The following is a 27487-nucleotide window of genomic DNA, read 5'->3' as shown; positions in this document are numbered from 1 at the left end:
GCAGCTAGTGGCAAAATGCACCCTGTTAGAGTTGCGCTCGCTCCAACTTATTTTGCAAGAACCACACGGGAGACAAGTAAGTTCTTTTGGACACCTGCAGGTGGAGAGTCCATCCGTTGTACGAATGAAGTCTGACTCTCGGCTCCTGCACGAGCATTTTAATTAAGAGAAACAGGGTGGGTGTAAGAGTGGATTGAATAGAGGAAGCCCTTGACCTCTAGTCAAAACATAGCAAGGGGTGTTTTACGACTTTGTGTAGGAAGGGATAAGCGATAGGGATAAATAAGGGATAAATAATATTATTTATTACAGGTCGCAGTCAAAGTCAAAGCAACACAATGATACGATAAAGATAATCTGGAAAACCCTGACACACCCTGTAGTTGTCACTTTTGGAAAAGACGAGCGTCCCTCCAATCATCGCCGGTGACGTGTTTTTCAGGCTCTGGAGACAGGAGCTCATGTCAGAAATGTCATTGTGAGTCGCGTTTGTTTCTGCGCCGGAGCCGTTCGTTCCCTTTGCATCCAAAGAATCTCAAAGGCGGATTATTTGTGTCGACAGGAGAGAGATTTGCTGCTACGATACCGACGTCGAGAATCTCTGAGGAGGAACAAAGCGTGAGGTCCTGCAAGGTGAGTCTGTTTGTTTGCGGCTGCTTGGTGTTGCGCAAGATGAAATGGCCTTTTTCTCGCTATCGTTCCTCTCGTCGATTCATCGTGAGGTGTCGCTTCAGTTTGTTCAGAGAGATGTTTGCTTCCGCGCCCGCAGGTCATCGAAACATTTTACGGCTACAACGAAGACGTGTTGGTGGACCCGGACGGATCGTCCTTGTCTTTTCACACCGACAGAACCCCCGACACGGAACCCGAAGAGGTAGCCCGCCATTTCTGCCAGCGTATTGGCACCAAACATTCCTCTTCAGCCTGGAATCGGACTCGTCTTTGCGTCGCGGGTGCTTTGTCGCCGGTCTGACTGATTCTGGTACTAGTGCTGTGTTGCATTGGTGTGTGCATGAAGAGGCGGAGCTTCGCTACCGCCAGCTGACGCAAGAATATCAAGCGCTGCAACGAGCCTACGCTCTGCTAGCCCAGACCAGCGAAGGGGACTACGACGCCGAGAAGGAGATCAAGGTGGCGCCCCTTCCCGCAACCCCCGGCCGGGTCGCAGCCTCCCCGTTCTCACCCAGCCTCGGGTGTTCTCTGGTCTGAAAGGAGGAGGAGGAGCCTCCCTCCTCCTCCTTTCAGACCAGAGAAAAGCTGATGGTAGAAATGGGTCACTATCAAAGCAGAGTAGCAGATCTGGAGTCAGCGCTGAAGCAACAAGGACAGGTAAGCTCATCAATGAGCACACCTTTTTCTCAGACAAAATAGCTACATTCTTCAGTCACTCATCCGTCTGGCATTACTGGACCAACGCCCCCCCCCCCCCCCCGAACGTGGCTGGGAAAATGCGGAGAAAAGCAAATGTCATTTTCCAGTCAACCAAAGAATTTGTGGATGAAAATGACACAACATTCCAAAGCTGTCCACGCGTTTGTCTCTTCTAGAATGTCAAGTGGGTGGAGGAGAAGCAGCTGCTGCGTCAGAGCAATCAGCAGTTGGCCGAAAAGGTGACGGAAAGAAAGGCGCTGGGCGGAGTCGCTTGGCGTCACACCTGACGGGAAGCCCCGCAGATGAGGTCTGACTGTCTTTTCAGGTCAGGCGGATGGAGGCGGAAGAAGCGCGTCTGAAAGAGCACATCCAGGATATCCGAGACCAAAACGAACTGCTTGAGTTCCGCATCCTGGAGCTGGAGGTGGGAAGACTCGCACAAGCGTGTTGAGGCCAGAGATGTGACGGACGGACGGACGGACGGACGGACGGACGGATGCATGCCTCTGCCTTTCAGGAGAGGGAGTGGCGCTCCCCCGTCTTGAAGTTTCTGCAAGTCCGTTTCCCAGACGGCCTCAGCCCTTTGCAGATCTACTGCGAGGCCGAGGGCGTGAGCGTACGTAAGGCGTCCCTCGCAACCCTAACCTTAACCCGAGGTCCCAGAACACCTTACATTGCTCCTTGCGCCTTTCCCCCGGACATCGTCATCAGTGATCTGATGAAGAAGCTGGACATCCTGGGCTATAACGCCGTAAGTGTATGTCGAACTCCTTATGTTCGCACTCCACGAGACTCGGCGGCTCAAATGTGACTTTTGGAAGGCTTTGCGCTGAAAGAAGCTTGTTGACGCTGTGCCTTTGGGCTCTTGCAGAATCTCACCAACGAGGAGCAGGTGGTCGTGATTCACGCCAGGACCCTTCTCACCCTAGCCGAGAAGGTAACGCGCACGTCCACGCACGCTCTCGCATTCTGCTTATGTGACAGCAGCCTTTCCTCAGTGGTTAGAATACATCAAAGTGACCAAGTCAGCACTTCAACAGAAGATGTTGGACATTGAAAGTGAGAAGGTAGACAGACACGCGACATCAGCCAAGGGGAACTCCGGCAATGTGCCCCAACAATTCTGACCTTGAGCTGTGCTAGGATATGTTCTGCAAGCAGAAGGGCTACCTGGATGAAGAGTTGGACTTCAGGAAGTGTTCCATGGACCAGGCTCATAAGGTAAGCCGCCCTCAAATCTCCCGCCGGACCACTGATGGACGAGGATTGCGGCCCAGAGGATCCTGGAGCTGGAGGCCATGTTGTACGAGGCGCTACCGCAGCGGGACTGCCCCGCCACGGACGGCGAAAAAGCCAGCCACGCTGGCGTGAATGACGTGCTGACGGCGGATCAGAGAGAAGAGCTTAGGAGCGCCGTGGACCAATGGAAGCGAGCCCTGATGTGCGAGTTGAGGGAGCGCGACGCTTGCATCCTCCAAGAGAGAATGGATCTGCTGCACAGCGCGCAACAGGTAAGGGCCCAAAGCCAGCCCGGCACTTACTTGCACGCTTACTGGCTTTTGAATGCCACTTTCCATTTGTCCGTCCTAGAGGAACAAAGAGCTGAAAGAATTCATCGAAGCTCAGAAGAGACAAATCAAACAATTGGAGGAGAAGTTTCTGTTTCTCTTTCTATTCTTCTCCTTGGCCTTCATTCTGTGGCCCTAACACCAGCTGGTGAGTGAGCTCCAGCGGCACCGCACTCGACACCTCCGATACACTGCCAGCCGGTCTCAGACGTTGGCAGACGCTCCGATGCCAACGTATACCCCCCGCCACGGTGACAGAGGCACCGCGTCACACCGGCGCTCATCCAATCAGAAGGCAGGAAAAGCAAATTCACATGCAGGGCACTTTTGAACCAGAAGAGAGCGCCACAAAAAACGGTTGTTGCCCCAAACGCGCACTAAAAAGGGTCAGAATAACAAGAGTCCCACTGGCCAGCCGGGGCCACCCGTCCAGCTGTTTCTTCAGGGGGGAAAAAAATTGGAGTCACCGGTGAGTACATTTTGCATTTAGCTCTGCTTTTCTGCTTCTGTCTTCAAGTGTGTGGCATCCTGCGATCAAAGATTCAGCCAACCCCAAAGCGGTTGACCTCAACGTCCCACCACCATGCCTACCAGAGCAGGTGACGTGATGCTTTGGACATCCTTCCGTCTCAGATGCCCAAAAGTACTCTTTGCCACATCTGCGGCAATACGGTGTCTTTTCAAAGGTGCAAATAAATCCAGCGTGGGCGGAACACGCACGTCTTCGGTTTTTCCCGCTTTGTTTGTGTGACAGCTGTTGTGAAAATTTTATACAAATAAAGTTGTATAGTACAGGTTTGGCCAAGCCGCAACTCCCGAACCGCATGCGGCTCTTTTATGTTCATATCAACATTTGTGTGTGTGTGTGTGTGGGGGGGGGGGGGGTTTGTGCGTGTTGGCTTCACTTGAGTTCAATTTGGTATTTTGGTCAAAAGCGCATGTGGTGAAATTCCACAAAGTAGGATGGGCAAACACATTTCTTTAAACTATGAGTGTCAATTGGGCTCTCGAAATGGCAGGGAAAAGATGCACAGCAAAACGAAAATACGTAGATGAACACAGGACGTTTTAATCAGAGTGGGAAAGTTTCTATTTTTTGTTGAACGTGATGGCAAACCATTCTGCCTGATATGTCAGACCTCAGCGCATTTCAAAGATTCAAATCTTCAGCGCCATGCACTTCAGCTCACTCCATGCTAACATTGATCAGGCGTCGAACCCGCAACATCATGCTTAAGAGGTGGCCATGCTAACCAGTGCGCCATTATGTCAACGCATAATAACTGTAAGTCTACTGATCAAAACAGCGGTTACTATATGACGTCGCTACGTCGTGGTCACGTGACGCAGACAAGACGTCAATGGACGTGGGCAGAGTTAACTTGTTTAAAAGGGAGTGGGCAGAAGAAATATTAAATTTATTTAAATCTATTTTGAGTGCACACCATTATGCCAATGCATAACAACTGTAAATCTACTAAACAAAACAGCGGTTGCTATATGACATCTGCCACGTCGTGGTCACGTGACATACGTGACGTCGATGGGCGTAACTTTCGCCGGAATTCAAATCCGCGGGGAGAGTTAACTTGTTTAAAAGAGAGTGGGCAGAAGAATTATTTAATTTATTTAAATCTATTTGGTGTGTGCGCCATTATGTCAATGCATAACAACTGTAAGTCTACTAAACAAAACAGCGGTTGCTATATGACGTCTGCCACGTCGTGGTCACGTGACGCGGACGTGACGTCGACGCCTACTTTACATCCCACCGATCACAGGACCCCTCGGCTGCATAACCGTGCCCCCTTCCCAACCAATCGGATTTGCTATACGCGAAAACGACGCCAATGGAAAGAGCTTCCGCCCAAATTTAAATCCGTGGGCGTGGCTCGCAGCAGGAAGTAGGAAAATGGCGGCGATGTTGACAAAGACACAGCGGATGGTAACATACGACTAACAAGAGAAATATTTTTATTTTCTGCTTGCAACTGGACCGTCCAGAGCGTACACGGTAAGTACAACTCATCGTTTTTAAAAAGAAGTACTTTTGTTGCCCTGAAAAGCGAGTGAGCGTGGCGTTTGTGGGGGACGTCGAATTTCGACGATTCTTTCTGGTCAACGGTTGTAAATGATTGTGTTGATTAAAAAAGAAAACTTGATGTAACTCTACTTTTAACTGCCGTTTCAGATAGATTTGGAATTGCATCACATCCAATTTTGCCTAGAGCGTACACGGTAAGTAACACTCGTTGTGTTTAAGGAGATTTACGTTTGTAATAGCAGAAGTGTAGCCGCGTTGCGTTGTACGTGTGAATGTTTGTCCAGGCGAAATGTTAATGTTTAATTTCATTCCTTTAGGTTCCACGGTGTTTGTTGGCTGCAAGTTTTCCACTGCAAGAAGAGGCTCATATCATTGACCAGGAGCGAGCTACAATGGTGAGTAGCCATAACATTTATGTTAAACACTTCCTATTTCATGTCTAACAGTACTTGATTTAACAAATAACCATAAATAAATACAGTATGGGCACTGAAGTTAACATATGTGATTATACTGCCTAATCTGTCACCGAGTAGAATGTTGCAAAGTAATATAAGATCCAAAGTTGTAATTCAGAATAGTTTTCAAAAGAAGGCCATTAGAATTATATACAAGTCTGATTACCCTGAACAAGCTATTAATTAAATCACAAATTCTTCAATTCAAAGATTTGGTAGATTATCAGACAAATAATGTCTAACAGTAATTGATTTAACACATCACGATAAGTAGATTGAGTGTGGGCACTCTCAAGTTAACATATGTGATTATACTGCCTAATCTGTTACAGAGTATGTTGTTGCCAAGTAATGTAGAATAGATCCAAAGTAGTAATCCAGAATAGTTTTGAAGAGGCCATTAGAATGATAAACAAATCTGATTACCTTGAACATAATAACAAGCTAAGTGTTTAATATGTCCTATGAAGTCAAATTTGGGCACCATCATGTGGTGAAATTTGGAATTGCATCACATCCAATTTTGCCTGGGAACAAACAGATTACATAAATCTTAGTTTTGAATAAGCCACTCCTTCTCAAACAAGTAAACTCTGCCCATTTCGCGCAGTAGATGTTCTGTTAATATCTAGTATTTATACAAAGTCATAATTTAAATTGCTTTCAACCTTCATTCATCGGTTCAACCAACATTACTCGCTCTTATTACCAACTTGTATTGATTTAACTAAGCGTTTAATACTTCCTATCAGGTCTCAAATCGAGATTTGGCAAAATACAATTTCAGCAAATCCAATTTTGCCAGGGAACAAAAATAGATTAAATAAACTAAATAAGTCCTCTTCCCATTAAATAAATCAGAAAAGTCTGTCTTGTAACCAGTCCTCTTCAAACAAGTAAAGTCTGCCCATTTTGTGCCGTAGATTTTGTGTCCATGCCTAGTATTTAAACAAAATCATAATTTAAACGACTTCTTGCCTTCATTCACTTTGGAAATTTGGAATTGCAGCAAATCGAATTTTGCCAGGGAACAAAAATAGATCAATTAAACTAAGTCTTCTTCCCATTAAATAAATTAAAAAAGTCTGTCTTGTAACCAGTCCTTTTCAAACAAGTAAAGTCTGCCCATTTTGTGCCGTCGATTTTGTGTTAATGCCTAGTATTTATACAAAATCATAATTTAAAGGACTTCATTCCTTCATTCACTTTGGAAATTTGGAATTGCAGCACATCAAATTTTGCCTGGGAAGAAAAGTAGATTAAATAAATTTAATAAGTCTTACTACTTCCCATTAAATAAATTAAATACGTCTTACTTGTTCCCACTCCTTTTCAAAACAGTAGTTTAAAACGAGGGCCCTTCACTCAACCTTTAACCCTATTTATTCACCTTCTAGGCTAAGTGTTAAAGGCTAAGTGTTAAAGGCTAAGTGTTAAAGGCTAAGTGTTAAAGGCTAAGTGTTAGAGGCTAAGTGCCAGAGGCTAGGCGCCAGAGGCGAGTTTTTGTGGGCTGAAGTTTTAGTGGGGTTAGTGTGAATACAATCCAAAAGAATACAACAGAATACAATACAATAGAATATAATACATAGATTAAATTCAATAGCTCTTACTACTTCCCATTAAATAAATTAAATACGTCTTACTTGTTCCCAATCCTTTTCAAAAAAGTAGTTTAAAACGAGGGCCCTTCACTCAACCTTTAACCTCAACCCCGCACGTCACATTGTGTTGTATCTGTGAATGTTGGTTGTGGCCAAATGATAGTTTTCTTTCATTCGTTTAGGTTCCACGGTGTTTGTTGGCTATGTTTTCCACTGTCAGAAGGATGAAAATACAAAGTACAACGCTTGGACGTGGGCGAAGACGTCACCGGTGAGTCCTTCCTTCCTATTTATTTACCTTCTAGATGCTAGAGGCTAAGTGTTAGAGGCTAAGTGTTAGAGGCTAAGTGTTAGAGGCTAAGTGTTAGAGGCTAAGTGTTAAAGGCAACACAATACGAACAACACAACACAATACGAACAACTCAACACAATATGAACAACACAATATGAACAACACAACACAATACGAACAACACAACACAATACGAACAACACAACACAATACGAACAACACAACACATTACGAACAACACAACACAATACGAACAACACAACGATACTGCACTGAACAACACGATACCGCACTGAGAAACACGATACCGCACTGAACAACACGATACCGCACTGAACAACACCATGCCGCACTGAACACCATGCCACACTGAACAACACCATCCCGCACTGAACAACACCATGCCGCACTAAACAACACCATGCCGCACTAAACAACACCATGCCGCACTGAACAACACCATGCCTCACTGAACGACACCATGCCGCACTGAAAGACACCATGCCGCACTGAACGACACCATGCCGCACTGAAAGACACCATCCCGCACTGAACACCATGCCGCACTGAACAACACCATCCTGCACTGAACAACACCATCCCGCACTGAACAACACCATGCCGCACTGAACAACATTATGCCGCACTGAACAACATTATGCCGCACTGAACATTATGCCGCACTGAACAACACCATGCCGCACTGAACAACACCATGCCGCACTGAACAACACCATGCCGCACTGAACAACACCATGCCGCACTGAACAACATTATGCCGCACTGAACAACACCATGCCGCACTGAACAACACCATCCTGCACTGAACAACACCATTCCGCATTGAACACCATGCCGCACTGAACAACACCATCCCGCACTGAACAACACCATCCCGCACTGAACAACATTATGCCGCACTGAACAACATTATGCCGCACTGAACAACACCATGCCGCACTGAACAACACCATGCCGCACTGAACAACACCATGCCGCACTGAACAACATTATAACGCACTGAACAACACCATCCCGCACTGAACAACACCATGCCGCACTAAACAACATTATGCCGCACTGAACAACATTATGCCGAAATGAACAACACCATGCCGCACTGAACAACACCATGCCGCACTGAACAACACCATGCCGCACTGAACAACACCATGCCGCACTGAACAACACGATCCCGCATTGAACACCATCCCGCACTGAACAACACCATGCTGCACTGAACAACACCATGCCGCACTGAACAACACCATGCCGCACTGAACAACACCATGCCGCACTGAACAACACCATTCCGCACTGAACAACACCATGCCGCACTGAACAACATTATGCTGCACTGAACAACACCATGCCGCACTGAACAACAACATGCCGCACTGAAAAACATTATGCCGCACTGAACAACACCATGCCGCACTGAACAACACCATCCCGAACTGAACAACACCATGCCGCATTGAACAACACCATGCCGCACTGAACAACACCATGCCGCACTGAACAACACCATGCCGCACTGAACAACACCATGCCGCAATGAACAACACCATCCCGCACTGAACAACATTATGCCGCACTGAACAACATTATGCCGCACTGAACAACATTATGCCGCACTGAACAACATTATGCCGCACTGAACAACATTATGCCGCACTGAACAACATTATGCCGCACTGAACAACACCATGCCGCACTGAACAACACCATGCCGCACTGAACAACACCATGCCGCACTGAACAACACCATGCCACACTGAACAACACGATCCCGCATTGAACAACACCATGCCGCACTGAACAACACCATCCCGCACTGAACAACACCATGCCGCACTGAACAACATTATGGCGCACTGAACAACGTTATGCCGCACTGAACAACACCATGCCGCACTGAACAACACCATGCCGCACTGAACAACACCATGCCGCACTGAACAACACCATGCCGCACTGAACAACACGATCCCGCATTGAACAACACCATGCCGCACTGAACAACACCATCCTGCACTGAACAACACCATGCCGCACTGAACAACACCATGCCGCACTGAACAACACCATGCCGCACTGAACAACACGATCCCGCATTGAACAACACCATGCCGCACTGAACAACACCATCCTGCACTGAACAACACCATGCCGCACTGAACAACATTATGGCGCACTGAACAACATTATGCCGCACTGAACAACACCATGCCGCATTGAACAACACCATGCCGCACTGAACAACACCATCCTGCACTGAACAACACCATGCCGCATTGAACAACACCATGCCGCACTGAACAACACCATCCTGCACTGAACAACACCATGCCGCACTGAACAACACCATGCCGCATTGAACAACACCATGCTGCACTGAACAACACCATCCTGCACTGAACAACACCATGCCGCATTGAACAACACCATGCCGCACTGAACAACACCATCCTGCACTGAACAACACCATCCCGCACTGAACAACACCATCCCGCATTGAACAACACCATCCTGCACTGAACAACACCATGCCGCACTGAACAACACCATGCCGCACTGAACAACACCATGCCGCACTGAACAACACCATGCCGCACTGAACAACACCATGCCGCACTGAACAACACCATCCTGCACTGAACAACACCATCCCGCACTGAACAACACCATGCCGCATTGAACAACACCATCCTGCACTGAACAACACCATCCTGCACTGAACAACACCATGCTGCACTGAACAACATTATGCCGCACTGAAAAACACCATGCCGCACTGAACAACACCATCCCGCACTGAACAACACCATGCCGCATTGAACAACACCATGCCGCACTGAACAACACCATGCTGCACTGAACAACACCATGCTGCACTGAACAACACGATCCTGCATTGAACAACACCATGCCGCACTGAACAACACCATCCTGCACTGAACAACACCATCCTGCACTGAACAACACCACCCCGTACTGAACAACACGATCCCGCATTGAACAACACCATCCCACACTGAACAACACCATGCCGCACTGAACAACACCATTCCGCACTGAACAACACCATGCCGCACTGAACAACACCATGCCGCACTGAACAACACCATGCCACACTGAACAACACCATGCCGCACTGAACAACACCATGCCGCACTGAACAACACCATGCCGCATTGAACAACACCATGCCGCACTGAACAACACCATCCTGCACTGAACAACACCATCCCGCACTGAACAACACCATGCCGCATTGAACAACACCATGCCGCACTGAACAACACCATCCCGCACTGAACAACACCATGCCGCACTGAACAACATTATGGCTTACTGAACAACATTATGCCGCACTGAACAACACCATGCCGCACTGAACAACACCATGCCGCACTGAACAACACCATGCCGCACTGAACAACATTATGCCGCACTGAACAACATTATGCCGCACTGAACAACACCATGCCGCACTGAACAACACCATGCCGCACTGAACAACACCATGCCGCACTGAACAACACCATGCCGCACTGAACAACACGACGCCGCACAGAACAACACGACGCCGCACAGAATAACACAATACCGCACAGAACAACACAATACCGCACAAACAGTTTTAGATAATATTACGTCGCAGTCATGTGACGCGGACATGACGTCAATAGGCGGAACTCACGGCAAAATTATAATCCGTGGGCGTGGCTTGCAACAGGAAGTAGGAAAGCGGCAATTCTGGCAAACAAGACACAGCGGTTAGTAACACGATGACTTACAAGGCAAATATTTTTTTTTTCAGCTTGCAACTTGACCGTCTAGAGCGTACAAGGTAATTACAACTGTTTTTTTTTAGCCCTGAAAAGCGAGGGAGTGTGGCGTTTGGGAGGAATGTCGAACTCGGCGTCTGCTTCCAGCCACAGACGCCAAATTTCGACGATTATTTCGACTGGTCAACGGTTGTAAATTATTGCGTTGACTAAAAACTTTATTTAACTCTACTCTTAACTTTGCCGTTTCAGATATGCGGGTATTACACCGCGGAAATGACGTCAATAGGCTGAACTCTCGCCAAAATTCAAATCTGTGGGCGCAATGGCCTTGAGCGAGACACCGGATACAAACACGACGATTATCAACAGAAATATCTTTATTTTCTGCTTGCAAGTGGACCGTCTAGAGCGTACACGGTAAGTACAACTCATTGTGTTTAAAAAGATTTACGTTTGTGTAGTTTGCGTTGCGTTGTATCTGTGAATGTTGGTTTAGGCTAAATGTTAATGTTTAATTTCATTCCTTTAGGTTCCACGGTGTTTGTTGGCTGTATGTTTTCCACTGCAAGAAGAGGCTCGTATCATTGACCAGCAGGAGCTACAATGGTGAGTACCCCTTTCGTCTTCCATTTATGTTAAACACTTCCTATTTCATGTCTAACAGTACTCGATTTAACAAATAACCATAAATAAATACAGTGTGGGCAGTCACGTTAACATATGTGATTATCCTGCCTAATATGTTTATCACAAATATGTCACTAATCACTAATATGTTTATTTGTTTATCACAACACCTTTGGACCTTCAGCAATCGATTATTTCCCTTCATCTACATAGAGACAGAACGATGGTGTCTTAAACATCTCATTCATTTCACCAAATAACTTCACGCAGGTGGATAACGGCCGTCTCGGTCACGCTATGTTGCGTGATGCAGTTTTGAAGAACCAAATGCATTTATTCAATGAATAAGTCAAGCTAGTTCTATGTTTATGATGTTGTAAGTTACGGTACCGATTGAAGTTGAGTTCGAAGCCAGTGGAAAACAGCGCTGCGTTTGTGCTCTCCAGGTACAAATGTTGTGATCTCTGACTGACGACCGGGCGAGACTCGAGTAAGAGATGTCCAAACGAGCTCCGGCAGGGCGGGCCAAGGCGGAGCGAACGGACGCCCTTCAGGCCGCCAATGACGAGCTGAGAACCAAACTGATGGACGTCCAGTTAGAACTTCAGCAGGAGAAGAACAAGGTGAAAACCTCAACAGACAGACACTGCCTGCCTCCCTGCCTGCCTCCCTGCCTGCCTCCCTCCCTCCCAGTTTTCCCGATGTAGATTAGACATGCGTGTGCCATGACTGTGTCAGCCTACATCAACAAATGCACCGAGGACGTCAGCACCACTAAGAATATCATCACCCGGGGCAACCAACGACCCTGGATGACTGAGGAGGTACGTCAAACGCTACGAGCGCGGAACTCTGCCTTCAAGTCTGGCGACAAGGAGACACTGAGGACAGCGAGAGCCAACTTGAACCGTGCCATCAGAATAGCGAAGCGAGACCGCAGTCGAAAATTTCAGGATCGTTTCCACGACGTCAAAAACATCAGGAGTATGTGGCAAGGCATACGGGCGATTACAGACGACAACTCACCCTCCCCCCCCCCCCGGTGGGTGTAGTTGATGCTGACTTTCTAAATGGTCTAAATAACTTCTTTGGGAGGTTCGAGGCACTAAACGGCACTCCAGCAGTTAAAACTGTCCCCCATCAGGAAGAGGAGGTACTCTGCCTTGACTCCGCCGATGTGTTGAAGACCCTGAGGAGAGTCAACCCCTGTAAGGCCCCTGGCCCGGACAACATTCCTGGGCGTGTGTTCAGGGAATGTGCAAGTCATCTGGCTGGGGTCATCACAGACATTTTTAACACCTCGCTGGGCCAAGCCACAGTGCCGGCGTGCTTTAAGACTGCCTCCATCATTCCGGTGCCGAAGAAACCTCAAATCACCTCATTTAATGATTACCGGCCTGTTGCACTGACTCCGGTTATGATGAAGTGCTTCGAAAGGCTGCTTAAAGGTCACATCGTTTCCAGACTCCCCCTATTATTTGACCCGTTCCAGTTTGCCGACCGGCAAAACCGCTCCACTCAGGAAGCCATCTCCTCCGTTCTTCACCTGAGCCTGGCTCACCTGGAGGAGAAGAACACCCATGTGCGGAGGCTGTTCCTGGACTTCAGCTCAGCGTTTAACACCATCATCCCACAGCATCTGGTAGGAAAATTGGAACACCTGGGCTTCAACACCCCCCTTCGCAACTGGCTGCTAGACTTCCTCACCAACAGACCTCAGTCAGTCCGGGTCGGACAGAACACCTCTGATGTCATCACCCTCAGCACAGGCTCCCTTCAGGGCTGCGTCCTGAGCCCCCTGCTGTGCACCCTGATGACACACGACTGCGTCCTCAGGTTCACCACCAATCACATCGTGAAGTCAGCAGACGACACAACGGTGGTGGGGCTCATCAGAGACAACAACGACCTGGACTACAGAGAGGAGGTGGAGCAGCTGGTGGGCTGGTGCAGAGAAAACAGCCTGATCCTGAATGAGGAGAAGATGAAGGAGATCATCGTCGACTTCAGGAAAAAACAGCCTCACCACGCTCCACTGATCATCAACAGCTCAGCTGTGGAGGTGGTCAGCAGCACCAAATTCCTGGGGGTCCACATCACAAAAGACCTCACCTGGACTATGAACACTACGGCACTGGTCAAGAGGGCACAGAAGCGCTTGTACTTCCTGCGGAGGATGAGGAGAGCCCACCTGCCCCCACCCATCATGAGGACGTTCTACAGGAGCACCATAGAGAGCATTCTGACAAGCTGTCTCTCTGTGTGGTGTGGAGGCTGCACCGCCTCCGATTGGAAGAACGTGAGGAGAGTGGTGAGGACAGCAGAGAGGATCATAGGGGCTCCTCTTCCCTCCATTCAGGACATTTCATCTCAGCGCTGCATGTCCCGTGCCCGTAACATCATCAATGACCCATCACACCCCCACCATGGACTGTTCTCCCTGCTGCCCTCTGGGAAGAGGTTTGCAGCATCCGCTGCAGGTCCACCAGGTTCTGCAACAGCTTTTTCCCTGCTGTCATCAGACTGTTGAACACTAGAACTGTTGAGCTCTAAACTGAACTCTGCATCACACATTCACAGAACTGTACTTTATGACACTACGGACCTCTATCTTGCACTATCTCGCACTACCAACTTTACTGAACTTGTATAAACCCTTTAAATAGAAGTTTAATACATGGTTTAGCATTCCTCTGCACACTCTTGAATACTGTTTTGCCTACTTGCACTATTGCATAATTATCACTGCTGCACTTTATACTTATTTTTAATATATATATATATATATATATATATATATATGCGGCGGCTCGGTGGCGCACTGGATAGCACGTCCGCCTCACAGTTAGGAGGGTGCGGGTTCGATTCCACCTCCGGCCCTCCCTGTGCGGAGTTTGCATGTTCTCCCCGAGCCCGCGTGGGTTTTCTCCGGGCGCTCCGGTTTCCTCCCACATTCCAAAAACATGCTTGGTAGGCCGATTGATCACTCCAAAATTGTCCCTAGGTGTGAGTGCGAGTGCGAATGGTCGTTTGTCTCTGTGTGCCCTGCGATTGGCTGGCAACCGGTTCAGGGTGTCCCCCGCCTACTGCCCGATGACGGCTGGGATAGGCTCCAGCACGCACGCGACCCCCGTGGGGACTAAGCGGTTCAGAAAATGGATGGATGGATGGATATATATATATATATATATATATATAGTATATGTATATATATACATTTTCATAGGATATGTTACTTCTATTCAACTGCAATATCACTACTTTGTTGTAAGACGTATGCAACGGAATTTCGTTTTGTATGCACCATGTGCAAGATGACAATAAAGTTTGTCTAAGTCTAAGTCTAAGTCATGTCAGGTCAGCTGTCTGGAGAGAGAGAGAAGTCAGGACCTGCGGGCGGAGCACCACCGTGCCACCGCCGCCATGACGGAACTCAAAAGCAAACTCCATGAGGAGAAGCAGAAAGAGTTAGCCATTACCAGGGAGACATTACTGCGGCAGAATGAAATGGAGCTGATGAGAGTGATCAAAATCGAAGATGGAGAGATCCAGCGACTGAATGCCTTGGTCCTCAGCCTGAGGGACGGCTCCATGGACAAGGTGATCCGCTCTATCCGTGTCTGACTATCCGCACGCCACGTCGGGCTTCGATGCGGCCGCTACCGTATTGTGTAGCTTGTCCCCAGTAAGCGTCGCGGCGCTCCGTTGCGGTCTCAACGGCCCGGTGTGGCGCAATGTCTGCTCAGGTGAGGAGGGGGGGCGCTTTGCTGGCGGAGGTGGAGGAGACGCGGCGGTGTCGGGAGACCGAGCGGTGTCGCCTCCACCAGGAGCGCGGAAGAAGCCCTGGCAGCGGCCCAGCAGGCCTGGCAGTCCCGAGCGGCCGAGCTCCGATCGGCTCATCACCAGCATCGGGAGGAGCTGAGCCGAACCAAGAGAGACTGCGAGAGGGAGATCCGCCGACTGGTAGGACTGATCAGATGCGCGGTGCGTGGCTATGTTCCCAATTTCGTTGTATACCTGCAGTGCAATGACACCTAAGGCATTCTATTCTATTCTATTTCACAAGAAGAAAATGTCCGGTTGCTCGCTTCGCTTTTGTCACAGCAAAGGTGTTCTAGTCGATTCAAGAAAAAAATTGGCCGGTTGCTCTCTTTGTTTTTGTCACAATTCTGGCAAATGAGTTTGCCCGCCTGCCTGAGCGCTCCCCGTTTGTACATCCAGACGGATGAGATCAAGCTGAAAGACAGAGCGGTTAGTGTTTTGGATGAAGCCCTGGGGCCGGCCACGTCCACCGCCTTCAGCTGCAGACTCAGGCTGCCGAGCAGCAGATCGCTGCCCTGAGGGATTCCCAAAGGGCGGGCCTAAACTACCCTGGAAGTGGGGTCAACGCCGCTACTAGCAATCCTCTTCATTGCATAAGCCACCTCATCACACACTTGCAGTACGCATGACTTAGTTCGTTGCTGGAGGAAGGTAGCACAAAAACAGTTTTGAACTTTGAACGAGTGCTTGTGTGTGTGTGTTGCGGGGCGTTTTCAGTCTCAGGAGGATCGGGACACGCGACGGTTTCATCTGAAAATCGCTGAGCTCAGCGCAGTCATCAGGAAACTGGAGGATCGAAACGCCCTGCTTTCTGAAGAGCGCAATGAACTGGTAATTTATTGACGGCACGCTTGAAGGTTTGCGCTACGTTTGATGCGCGCCATCCAGCGAGGCACCCATTGCGCTTGCTTATTAGTTGAGCGGCGCGGCGAGTCGGTTGCCTGGTAGATGTCTTTTATTGGGAGCCAAAGCCACGATTCCGTTCAAACCGATGCAAAAGGAATGGATACGTTCTGGCCCGCGTGTTGTGCGTCTTTCACATCCCGCACTTCATGCTTGCAGCTAAAGCGACTGAGAGAAACAGAAAGCCAGTTTCTGCCACTCCTGTACAAAAACAAACGCCTGAGCAGGAAGAATGAAGAACTCTCGCTGGTGCTGTGTCGCCTTGAAAACAAAGTGCGCTTTGTCACCCAGGAGAACGAGGAGATGGCAAGCTTGGTAAGTCGACGCGGACAACGGCGGCGTGCCAACAGAGTCCACTGCATTTGTGTTCCACAGAGAAGGCCTAGTTCGCTCAATGACCTGGACCGCGGTTGCGGCCAGCAGGACGGTGAAATGGAGTTCCTTCAAGTTGTGGAGCAGCGGCACATCATCGACGACTTGTCCAAGGTCTTCAGGCAGGCGACTCGGTGCACGTACGGCAGCGCCGCGCTCGCTCGCTGTCGCCAGGAAACCTTTTCCGTCCAAAGCTTGGCCGGCGGCCGCCATCCAAAAAATTGGCCCCTTAAATTCCGACCTTTCAAGCAGGAGCATTGTGCGCACGCGTTTGAACACGCTTTAGACTTGTTTTGCCGTTTTCAGCAGCTCAAAGCTCCCGTTTTGTCAGCGCCTTTGCCACTCGCTGTGCGCTGAAAACGACGGACTTGCCCGGCTGCTCAGCCCGTCAACCATGAGCCGCGAGCGCGACGTCATTGTCCGTAGGCAGCTAGTGGCAAAATGCACCCTGTTAGAGTTGCGCTCGCTCCAACTTATTTTGCAAGAACCACACGGGAGACAAGTAAGTTCTTTTGGACACCTGCAGGTGGAGAGTCCATCCGTTGTACGAATGAAGTCTGACTCTCGGCTCCTGCACGAGCATTTTAATTAAGAGAAACAGGGTGGGTGTAAGAGTGGATTGAATAGAGGAAGCCCTTGACCTCTAGTCAAAACATAGCAAGGGGTGTTTTACGACTTTGTGTAGGAAGGGATAAGCGATAGGGATAAATAAGGGATAAATAATATTATTTATTACAGGTCGCAGTCAAAGTCAAAGCAACACAATGATACGATAAAGATAATCTGGAAAACCCTGACACACCCTGTAGTTGTCACTTTTGGAAAAGACGAGCGTCCCTCCAATCATCGCCGGTGACGTGTTTTTCAGGCTCTGGAGACAGGAGCTCATGTCAGAAATGTCATTGTGAGTCGCGTTTGTTTCTGCGCCGGAGCCGTTCGTTCCCTTTGCATCCAAAGAATCTCAAAGGCGGATTATTTGTGTCGACAGGAGAGAGATTTGCTGCTACGATACCGACGTCGAGAATCTCTGAGGAGGAACAAAGCGTGAGGTCCTGCAAGGTGAGTCTGTTTGTTTGCGGCTGCTTGGTGTTGCGCAAGATGAAATGGCCTTTTTCTCGCTATCGTTCCTCTCGTCGATTCATCGTGAGGTGTCGCTTCAGTTTGTTCAGAGAGATGTTTGCTTCCGCGCCCGCAGGTCATCGAAACATTTTACGGCTACGACGAAGACGTGTTGGTGGACCCGGACGGATCGTCCTTGTCTTTTCACACCGACAGAACCCCCGACACGGAACCCGAAGAGGTAGCCCGCCATTTCTGCCAGCGTATTGGCACCAAACATTCCTCTTCAGCCTGGAATCGGACTCGTCTTTGCGTCGCGGGTGCTTTGTCGCCGGTCTGACTGATTCTGGTACTAGTGCTGTGTTGCATTGGTGTGCGCATGAAGAGGCGGAGCTTCGCTACCGCCAGCTGACGCAAGAATATCAAGCGCTGCAACGAGCCTACGCTCTGCTAGCCCAGACCAGCGAAGGGGACTACGACGCCGAGAAGGAGATCAAGGTGGCGCCCCTTCCCGCAACCCCCGGCCGGGTCGCAGCCTCCCCGTTCTCACCCAGCCTCGGGTGTTCTCTGGTCTGAAAGGAGGAGGAGGAGCCTCCCTCCTCCTCCTTTCAGACCAGAGAAAAGCTGATGGTAGAAATGGGTCACTATCAAAGCAGAGTAGCAGATCTGGAGTCAGCGCTGAAGCAACAAGGACAGGTAAGCTCATCAATGAGCACACCTTTTTCTCAGACAAAATAGCTACATTCTTCAGTCACTCATTCGTCTGGCATTACTGGACCAACCCCCCCCCCCGAACGTGGCTGGGAAAACGCGGAGAAAAGCAAATGTCATTTTCCAGTCAACCAAAGAATTTGTGGATGAAAATGACACAACATTCCAAAGCTGTCCACGCGTTTGTCTCTTCTAGAATGTCAAGTGGGTGGAGGAGAAGCAGCTGCTGCGTCAGAGCAATCAGCAGTTGGCCAAAAAGGTGACGGAAAGAAAGGCGCTGGGCGGAGTCGCTTGGCGTCACACCCGTCGGGAAGCCCCGCAGATGAGGTCTGACTGTCTTTTCAGGTCAGGCGGATGGAGGCGGAAGAAGCGCGTCTGAAAGAGGACATCCAGGATATCCGAGACCAAAACGAACTGCTTGAGTTCCGCATCCTGGAGCTGGAGGTGGGAAGACTCGCACAAGCGTGTTGAGGCCAGAGATGTGACGGACGGACGGACGGACGGACGGATGCATGCCTCTGCCTTTCAGGAGAGGGAGTGGCGCTCCCCCGTCTTGAAGTTTCTGCAAGTCCTTTTCCCAGACGGCCTCAGCCCTTTGCAGATCTACTGCGAGGCCGAGGGCGTGAGCGTACGTAAGGCGTCCCTCGCAACCCTAACCTTAACCCGAGGTCCCAGAACACCTTACATTGCTCCTTGCGCCTTTCCCCCGGACATCGTCATCAGTGATCTGATGAAGAAGCTGGACATCCTGGGCTATAACGCCGTAAGTGTATGTCGAACTCCTTATGTTCGCACTCCACGAGACTCGGCGGCTCAAATGTGACTTTTGGAAGGCTTTGCGCTGAAAGAAGCTTGTTGACGCTGTGCCTTTGGGCTCTTGCAGAATCTCACCAACGAGGAGCAGGTGGTCGTGATTCACGCCAGGACCCTTCTCACCCTAGCCGAGAAGGTAACGCGCACGTCCACGCACGCTCTCGCATTCTGCTTATGTGACAGCAGCCTTTCCTCAGTGGTTAGAATACATCAAAGTGACCAAGTCAGCACTTCAACAGAAGATGTTGGACATTGAAAGTGAGAAGGTAGACAGACACGCGACATCAGCCAAGGGGAACTCCGGCAATGTGCCCCAACAATTCTGACCTTGAGCTGTGCTAGGATATGTTCTGCAAGCAGAAGGGCTACCTGGATGAAGAGTTGGACTTCAGGAAGTGTTCCATGGACCAGGCTCATAAGGTAAGCCGCCCTCAAATCTCCCGCCGGACCACTGATGGACGAGGATTGCGGCCCAGAGGATCCTGGAGCTGGAGGCCATGTTGTACGAGGCGCTACCGCAGCGGGACTGCCCCGCCACGGACGGCGAAAAAGCCAGCCACGCTGGCGTGAATGACGTGCTGACGGCGGATCAGAGAGAAGAGCTTAGGAGCGCCGTGGACCAATGGAAGCGAGCCCTGATGTGCGAGTTGAGGGAGCGCGACGCTTGCATCCTCCGAGAGAATGGATCTGCTGCACAGCGCGCAACAGGTAAGGGCCCAAAGCCAGCCCGGCACTTACTTGCACGCTTACTGGCTTTTGAATGCCACTTTCCATTTGTCCGTCCTAGAGGAACAAAGAGCTGAAAGAATTCATCGAAGCTCAGAAGAGACAAATCAAACAATTGGAGGAGAAGTTTCTGTTTCTCTTTCTATTCTTCTCCTTGGCCTTCATTCTGTGGCCCTAACACCAGCTGGTGAGTGAGCTCCAGCGGCACCGCACTCGACACCTCCGATACACTGCCAGCCGGTCTCAGACGTTGGCAGACGCTCCGATGCCAACGTATACCCCCCGCCACGGTGACAAAGGCACCGCGTCACACCGGCGCTCATCCAATCAGAAGGCAGGAAAAGCAAATTCACATGCAGGGCACTTTTGAACCAGAAGAGAGCGCCACAAAAAACGGTTGTTGCCCCAAACGCGCACTAAAAAGGGTCAGAATAACAAGAGTCCCACTGGCCAGCCGGGGCCACCCGTCCAGCTGTTTCTTCAGGGGGGAAAAAAATTGGAGTCACCGGTGAGTACATTTTGCATTTAGCTCTGCTTTTCTGCTTCTGTCTTCAAGTGTGTGGCATCCTGCGATCAAAGATTCAGCCAACCCCAAAGCGGTTGACCTCAACGTCCCACCACCATGCCTACCAGAGCAGGTGACGTGATGCTTTGGACATCCTTCCGTCTCAGATGCCCAAAAGTACTCTTTGCCACATCTGCGGCAATACGGTGTCTTTTCAAAGGTGCAAATAAATCCAGCGTGGGCGGAACACGCACGTCTTCGGTTTTTCCCGCTTTGTTTGTGTGACAGCTGTTGTGAAAATTTTATACAAATAAAGTTGTATAGTACAGGTTTGGCCAAGCCGCAACTCCCGAACCGCATGCGGCTCTTTTATGTTCATATCAACATTTGTGTGTGTGTGTGTGTGTGTGTGGGGGGGGGGGGGGGGTTGTGCGTGTTGGCTTCACTTGAGTTCAATTTGGTATTTTGGTCAAAAGCGCATGTGGTGAAATTCCACAAAGTAGGATGGGCAAACACATTTCTTTAAACTATGAGTGTCAATTGGGCTCTCGAAATGGCAGGGAAAAGATGCACAGCAAAACGAAAATACGTAGATGAACACAGGACGTTTTAATCAGAGTGGGAAAGTTTCTATTTTTTGTTGAACGTGATGGCAAACCATTCTGCCTGATATGTCAGACCTCAGCGCATTTCAAAGATTCAAATCTTCAGCGCCATGCACTTCAGCTCACTCCATGCTAACATTGATCAGGCGTCGAACCCGCAACATCATGCTTAAGAGGTGGCCATGCTAACCAGTGCGCCATTATGTCAACGCATAATAACTAAGTCTACTGATCAAAACAGCGGTTACTATATGACGTCGCTACGTCGTGGTCACGTGACGCAGACAAGACGTCAATGGACGTGGGCAGAGTTAACTTGTTTAAAAGGGAGTGGGCAGAAGAAATATTTAATTTATTTAAATCTATTTTGAGTGCACACCATTATGCCAATGCATAACAACTGTAAATCTACTAAACAAAACAGCGGTTGCTATATGACATCTGCCACGTCGTGGTCACGTGACATACGTGACGTCGATGGGCGTAACTTTCGCCGGAATTAAAATCCGCGGGGAGAGTTAACTTGTTTAAAAGAGAGTGGGCAGAAGAATTATTTAATTTATTTAAATCTATTTGGTGTGTGCGCCATTATGTCAATGCATAACAACTGTAAGTCTACTAAACAAAACAGCGGTTGCTATATGACGTCTGCCACGTCGTGGTCACGTGACGCGGACGTGACGTCGACGCCTACTTTACATCCCACCGATCACAGGACCCCTCGGCTGCATAACCGTGCCCCCTTCCCAACCAATCGGATTTGCTATACGCGAAAACGACGCCAATGGAAAGAGCTTCCGCCCAAATTTAAATCCGTGGGCGTGGCTCGCAGCAGGAAGTAGGAAAATGGCGGCGATGTTGACAAAGACACAGCGGATGGTAACATACGACTAACAAGAGAAATATTTTTATTTTCTGCTTGCAACTGGACCGTCCAGAGCGTACACGGTAAGTACAACTCATCGTTTTTAAAAAGAAGTACTTTTGTTGCCCTGAAAAGCGAGTGAGCGTGGCGTTTGTGGGGGACGTCGAATTTCGACGATTCTTTCTGGTCAACGGTTGTAAATGATTGTGTTGATTAAAAAAGAAAACTTGATGTAACTCTACTTTTAACTGCCGTTTCAGATAGATTTGGAATTGCATCACATCCAATTTTGCCTAGAGCGTACACGGTAAGTAACACTCGTTGTGTTTAAGGAGATTTACGTTTGTAATAGCAGAAGTGTAGCCGCGTTGCGTTGTACGTGTGAATGTTTGTCCAGGCGAAATGTTAATGTTTAATTTCATTCCTTTAGGTTCCACGGTGTTTGTTGGCTGCAAGTTTTCCACTGCAAGAAGAGGCTCATATCATTGACCAGGAGCGAGCTACAATGGTGAGTAGCCATAACATTTATGTTAAACACTTCCTATTTCATGTCTAACAGTACTTGATTTAACAAATAACCATAAATAAATACAGTATGGGCACTGAAGTTAACATATGTGATTATACTGCCTAATCTGTCACCGAGTAGAATGTTGCAAAGTAATATAAGATCCAAAGTTGTAATTCAGAATAGTTTTCAAAAGAAGGCCATTAGAATTATATACAAGTCTGATTACCCTGAACAAGCTATTAATTAAATCACAAATTCTTCAATTCAAAGATTTGGTAGATTATCAGACAAATAATGTCTAACAGTAATTGATTTAACACATCACGATAAGTAGATTGAGTGTGGGCACTCTCAAGTTAACATATGTGATTATACTGCCTAATCTGTTACAGAGTATGTTGTTGCCAAGTAATGTAGAATAGATCCAAAGTAGTAATCCAGAATAGTTTTGAAGAGGCCATTAGAATGATAAACAAATCTGATTACCTTGAACATAATAACAAGCTAAGTGTTTAATATGTCCTATGAAGTCAAATTTGGGCACCATCATGTGGTGAAATTTGGAATTGCATCACATCCAATTTTGCCTGGGAACAAACAGATTACATAAATCTTAGTTTTGAATAAGCCACTCCTTCTCAAACAAGTAAACTCTGCCCATTTCGCGCAGTAGATGTTCTGTTAATATCTAGTATTTATACAAAGTCATAATTTAAATTGCTTTCAACCTTCATTCATCGGTTCAACCAACATTACTCGCTCTTATTACCAACTTGTATTGATTTAACTAAGCGTTTAATACTTCCTATCAGGTCTCAAATCGAGATTTGGCAAAATACAATTTCAGCAAATCCAATTTTGCCAGGGAACAAAAATAGATTAAATAAACTAAATAAGTCCTCTTCCCATTAAATAAATCAGAAAAGTCTGTCTTGTAACCAGTCCTCTTCAAACAAGTAAAGTCTGCCCATTTTGTGCCGTAGATTTTGTGTCCATGCCTAGTATTTAAACAAAATCATAATTTAAACGACTTCTTGCCTTCATTCACTTTGGAAATTTGGAATTGCAGCAAATCGAATTTTGCCAGGGAACAAAAATAGATCAATTAAACTAAGTCTTCTTCCCATTAAATAAATTAAAAAAGTCTGTCTTGTAACCAGTCCTTTTCAAACAAGTAAAGTCTGCCCATTTTGTGCCGTCGATTTTGTGTTAATGCCTAGTATTTATACAAAATCATAATTTAAAGGACTTCATTCCTTCATTCACTTTGGAAATTTGGAATTGCAGCACATCAAATTTTGCCTGGGAAGAAAAGTAGATTAAATAAATTTAATAAGTCTTACTACTTCCCATTAAATAAATTAAATACGTCTTACTTGTTCCCACTCCTTTTCAAAACAGTAGTTTAAAACGAGGGCCCTTCACTCAACCTTTAACCCTATTTATTCACCTTCTAGGCTAAGTGTTAAAGGCTAAGTGTTAAAGGCTAAGTGTTAAAGGCTAAGTGTTAAAGGCTAAGTGTTAAAGGCTAAGTGTTAGAGGCTAAGTGCCAGAGGCTAGGCGCCAGAGGCGAGTTTTTGTGGGCTGAAGTTTTAGTGGGGTTAGTGTGAATACAATCCAAAAGAATACAACAGAATACAATACAATAGAATATAATACATAGATTAAATTCAATAGCTCTTACTACTTCCCATTAAATAAATTAAATACGTCTTACTTGTTCCCAATCCTTTTCAAAAAAGTAGTTTAAAACGAGGGCCCTTCACTCAACCTTTAACCTCAACCCCGCACGTCACATTGTGTTGTATCTGTGAATGTTGGTTGTGGCCAAATGATAGTTTTCTTTCATTCGTTTAGGTTCCACGGTGTTTGTTGGCTATGTTTTCCACTGTCAGAAGGATGAAAATACAAAGTACAACGCTTGGACGTGGGCGAAGACGTCACCGGTGAGTCCTTCCTTCCTATTTATTTACCTTCTAGATGCTAGAGGCTAAGTGTTAGAGGCTAAGTGTTAGAGGCTAAGTGTTAGAGGCTAAGTGTTAGAGGCTAAGTGTTAAAGGCAACACAATACGAACAACACAACACAATACGAACAACTCAACACAATATGAACAACACAATATGAACAACACAACACAATACGAACAACACAACACAATACGAACAACACAACACAATACGAACAACACAACACATTACGAACAACACAACACAATACGAACAACACAACGATACTGCACTGAACAACACGATACCGCACTGAGAAACACGATACCGCACTGAACAACACGATACCGCACTGAACAACACCATGCCGCACTGAACACCATGCCACACTGAACAACACCATCCCGCACTGAACAACACCATGCCGCACTAAACAACACCATGCCGCACTGAACAACACCATGCCTCACTGAACGACACCATGCCGCACTGAAAGACACCATGCCGCACTGAACGACACCATGCCGCACTGAAAGACACCATCCCGCACTGAACACCATGCCGCACTGAACAACACCATCCTGCACTGAACAACACCATCCCGCACTGAACAACACCATGCCGCACTGAACAACATTATGCCGCACTGAACAACATTATGCCGCACTGAACATTATGCCGCACTGAACAACACCATGCCGCACTGAACAACACCATGCCGCACTGAACAACACCATGCCGCACTGAACAACACCATGCCGCACTGAACAACATTATGCCGCACTGAACAACACCATGCCGCACTGAACAACACCATCCTGCACTGAACAACACCATTCCGCATTGAACACCATGCCGCACTGAACAACACCATCCCGCACTGAACAACACCATCCCGCACTGAACAACATTATGCCGCACTGAACAACATTATGCCGCACTGAACAACACCATGCCGCACTGAACAACACCATGCCGCACTGAACAACACCATGCCGCACTGAACAACATTATAACGCACTGAACAACACCATCCCGCACTGAACAACACCATGCCGCACTAAACAACATTATGCCGCACTGAACAACATTATGCCGAAATGAACAACACCATGCCGCACTGAACAACACCATGCCGCACTGAACAACACCATGCCGCACTGAACAACACCATGCCGCACTGAACAACACGATCCCGCATTGAACACCATCCCGCACTGAACAACACCATGCTGCACTGAACAACACGATGCCGCACTGAACAACACCATGCCGCACTGAACAACACCATGCCGCACTGAACAACACCATTCCGCACTGAACAACACCATGCCGCACTGAACAACATTATGCTGCACTGAACAACACCATGCCGCACTGAACAACAACATGCCGCACTGAAAAACATTATGCCGCACTGAACAACACCATGCCGCACTGAACAACACCATCCCGAACTGAACAACACCATGCCGCATTGAACAACACCATGCCGCACTGAACAACACCATCCTGCACTGAACAACACCATCCCGCACTGAACAACACCATGCCGCACTGAACAACACCATGCCGCACTGAACAACACCATGCCGCAATGAATAACACCATCCCGCACTGAACAACATTATGCCGCACTGAACAACATTATGCCGCACTGAACAACATTATGCCGCACTGAACAACATTATGCCGCACTGAACAACATTATGCCGCACTGAACAACATTATGCCGCACTGAACAACATTATGCCGCACTGAACAACACCATGCTGCACTGAACAACACCATGCCGCACTGAACAACACCATGCCGCACTGAACAACACCATGCCGCACTGAACAACACGATCCCGCATTGAACAACACCATGCCGCACTGAACAACACCATCCCGCACTGAACAACACCATGCCGCACTGAACAACATTATGGCGCACTGAACAACATTATGGCGCACTGAACAACACCATGCCGCACTGAACAACACCATGCCGCACTGAACAACACCATGCCGCACTGAACAACACCATGCCGCACTGAACAACACGATCCCGCATTGAACAACACCATGCCGCACTGAACAACACCATCCTGCACTGAACAACACCATGCCGCACTGAACAACACCATGCCGCACTGAACAACACCATGCCGCACTGAACAACACGATCCCGCATTGAACAACACCATGCCGCACTGAACAACACCATCCTGCACTGAACAACACCATGCCGCACTGAACAACATTATGGCGCACTGAACAACATTATGCCGCACTGAACAACACCATGCCGCACTGAACAACACCATGCCGCACTGAACAACACCATGCCGCATTGAACAACACCATGCCGCACTGAACAACACCATCCTGCACTGAACAACACCATGCCGCATTGAACAACACCATGCCGCACTGAACAACACCATCCTGCACTGAACAACACCATGCCGCACTGAACAACACCATGCCGCATTGAACAACACCATGCTGCACTGAACAACACCATCCTGCACTGAACAACACCATGCCGCATTGAACAACACCATGCCGCACTGAACAACACCATCCTGCACTGAACAACACCATCCCGCACTGAACAACACCATCCCGCATTGAACAACACCATCCTGCACTGAACAACACCATGCCGCACTGAACAACACCATGCCGCACTGAACAACACCATGCCGCACTGAACAACACCATGCCGCACTGAACAACACCATGCCGCACTGAACAACACCATCCTGCACTGAACAACACCATCCCGCACTGAACAACACCATGCCGCATTGAACAACACCATCCTGCACTGAACAACACCATCCTGCACTGAACAACACCATGCTGCACTGAACAACATTATGCCGCACTGAAAAACACCA

The 27487-nt window shown here is 48.2% G+C and overlaps 1 protein-coding gene across 1 annotated transcript; it reads left to right on the top strand.

Moving 5' to 3' along the window:
* Positions 1-2260: 2260 nt before the first annotated feature.
* LOC125971921 (janus kinase and microtubule-interacting protein 3-like) lies at positions 2261-3669 on the top strand. The gene is made up of 2 exons (XM_068651476.1): positions 2261-2882; positions 2962-3669. The coding sequence occupies exons 1-2, from the start codon at positions 2670-2672 to the stop codon at positions 3076-3078; spliced, it is 330 nt and encodes a 109-aa protein (XP_068507577.1). The 5' UTR covers positions 2261-2669; the 3' UTR covers positions 3079-3669.
* The last annotated feature ends 23818 nt before the right edge of the window (positions 3670-27487 follow it).

Source organism: Syngnathus scovelli, chromosome 7, assembly GCF_024217435.2.
Source record: "Syngnathus scovelli strain Florida chromosome 7, RoL_Ssco_1.2, whole genome shotgun sequence".
Taxonomy (NCBI): domain Eukaryota; kingdom Metazoa; phylum Chordata; class Actinopteri; order Syngnathiformes; family Syngnathidae; genus Syngnathus; species Syngnathus scovelli.
This window is presented reverse-complemented; position numbering and strand designations above follow the sequence as displayed.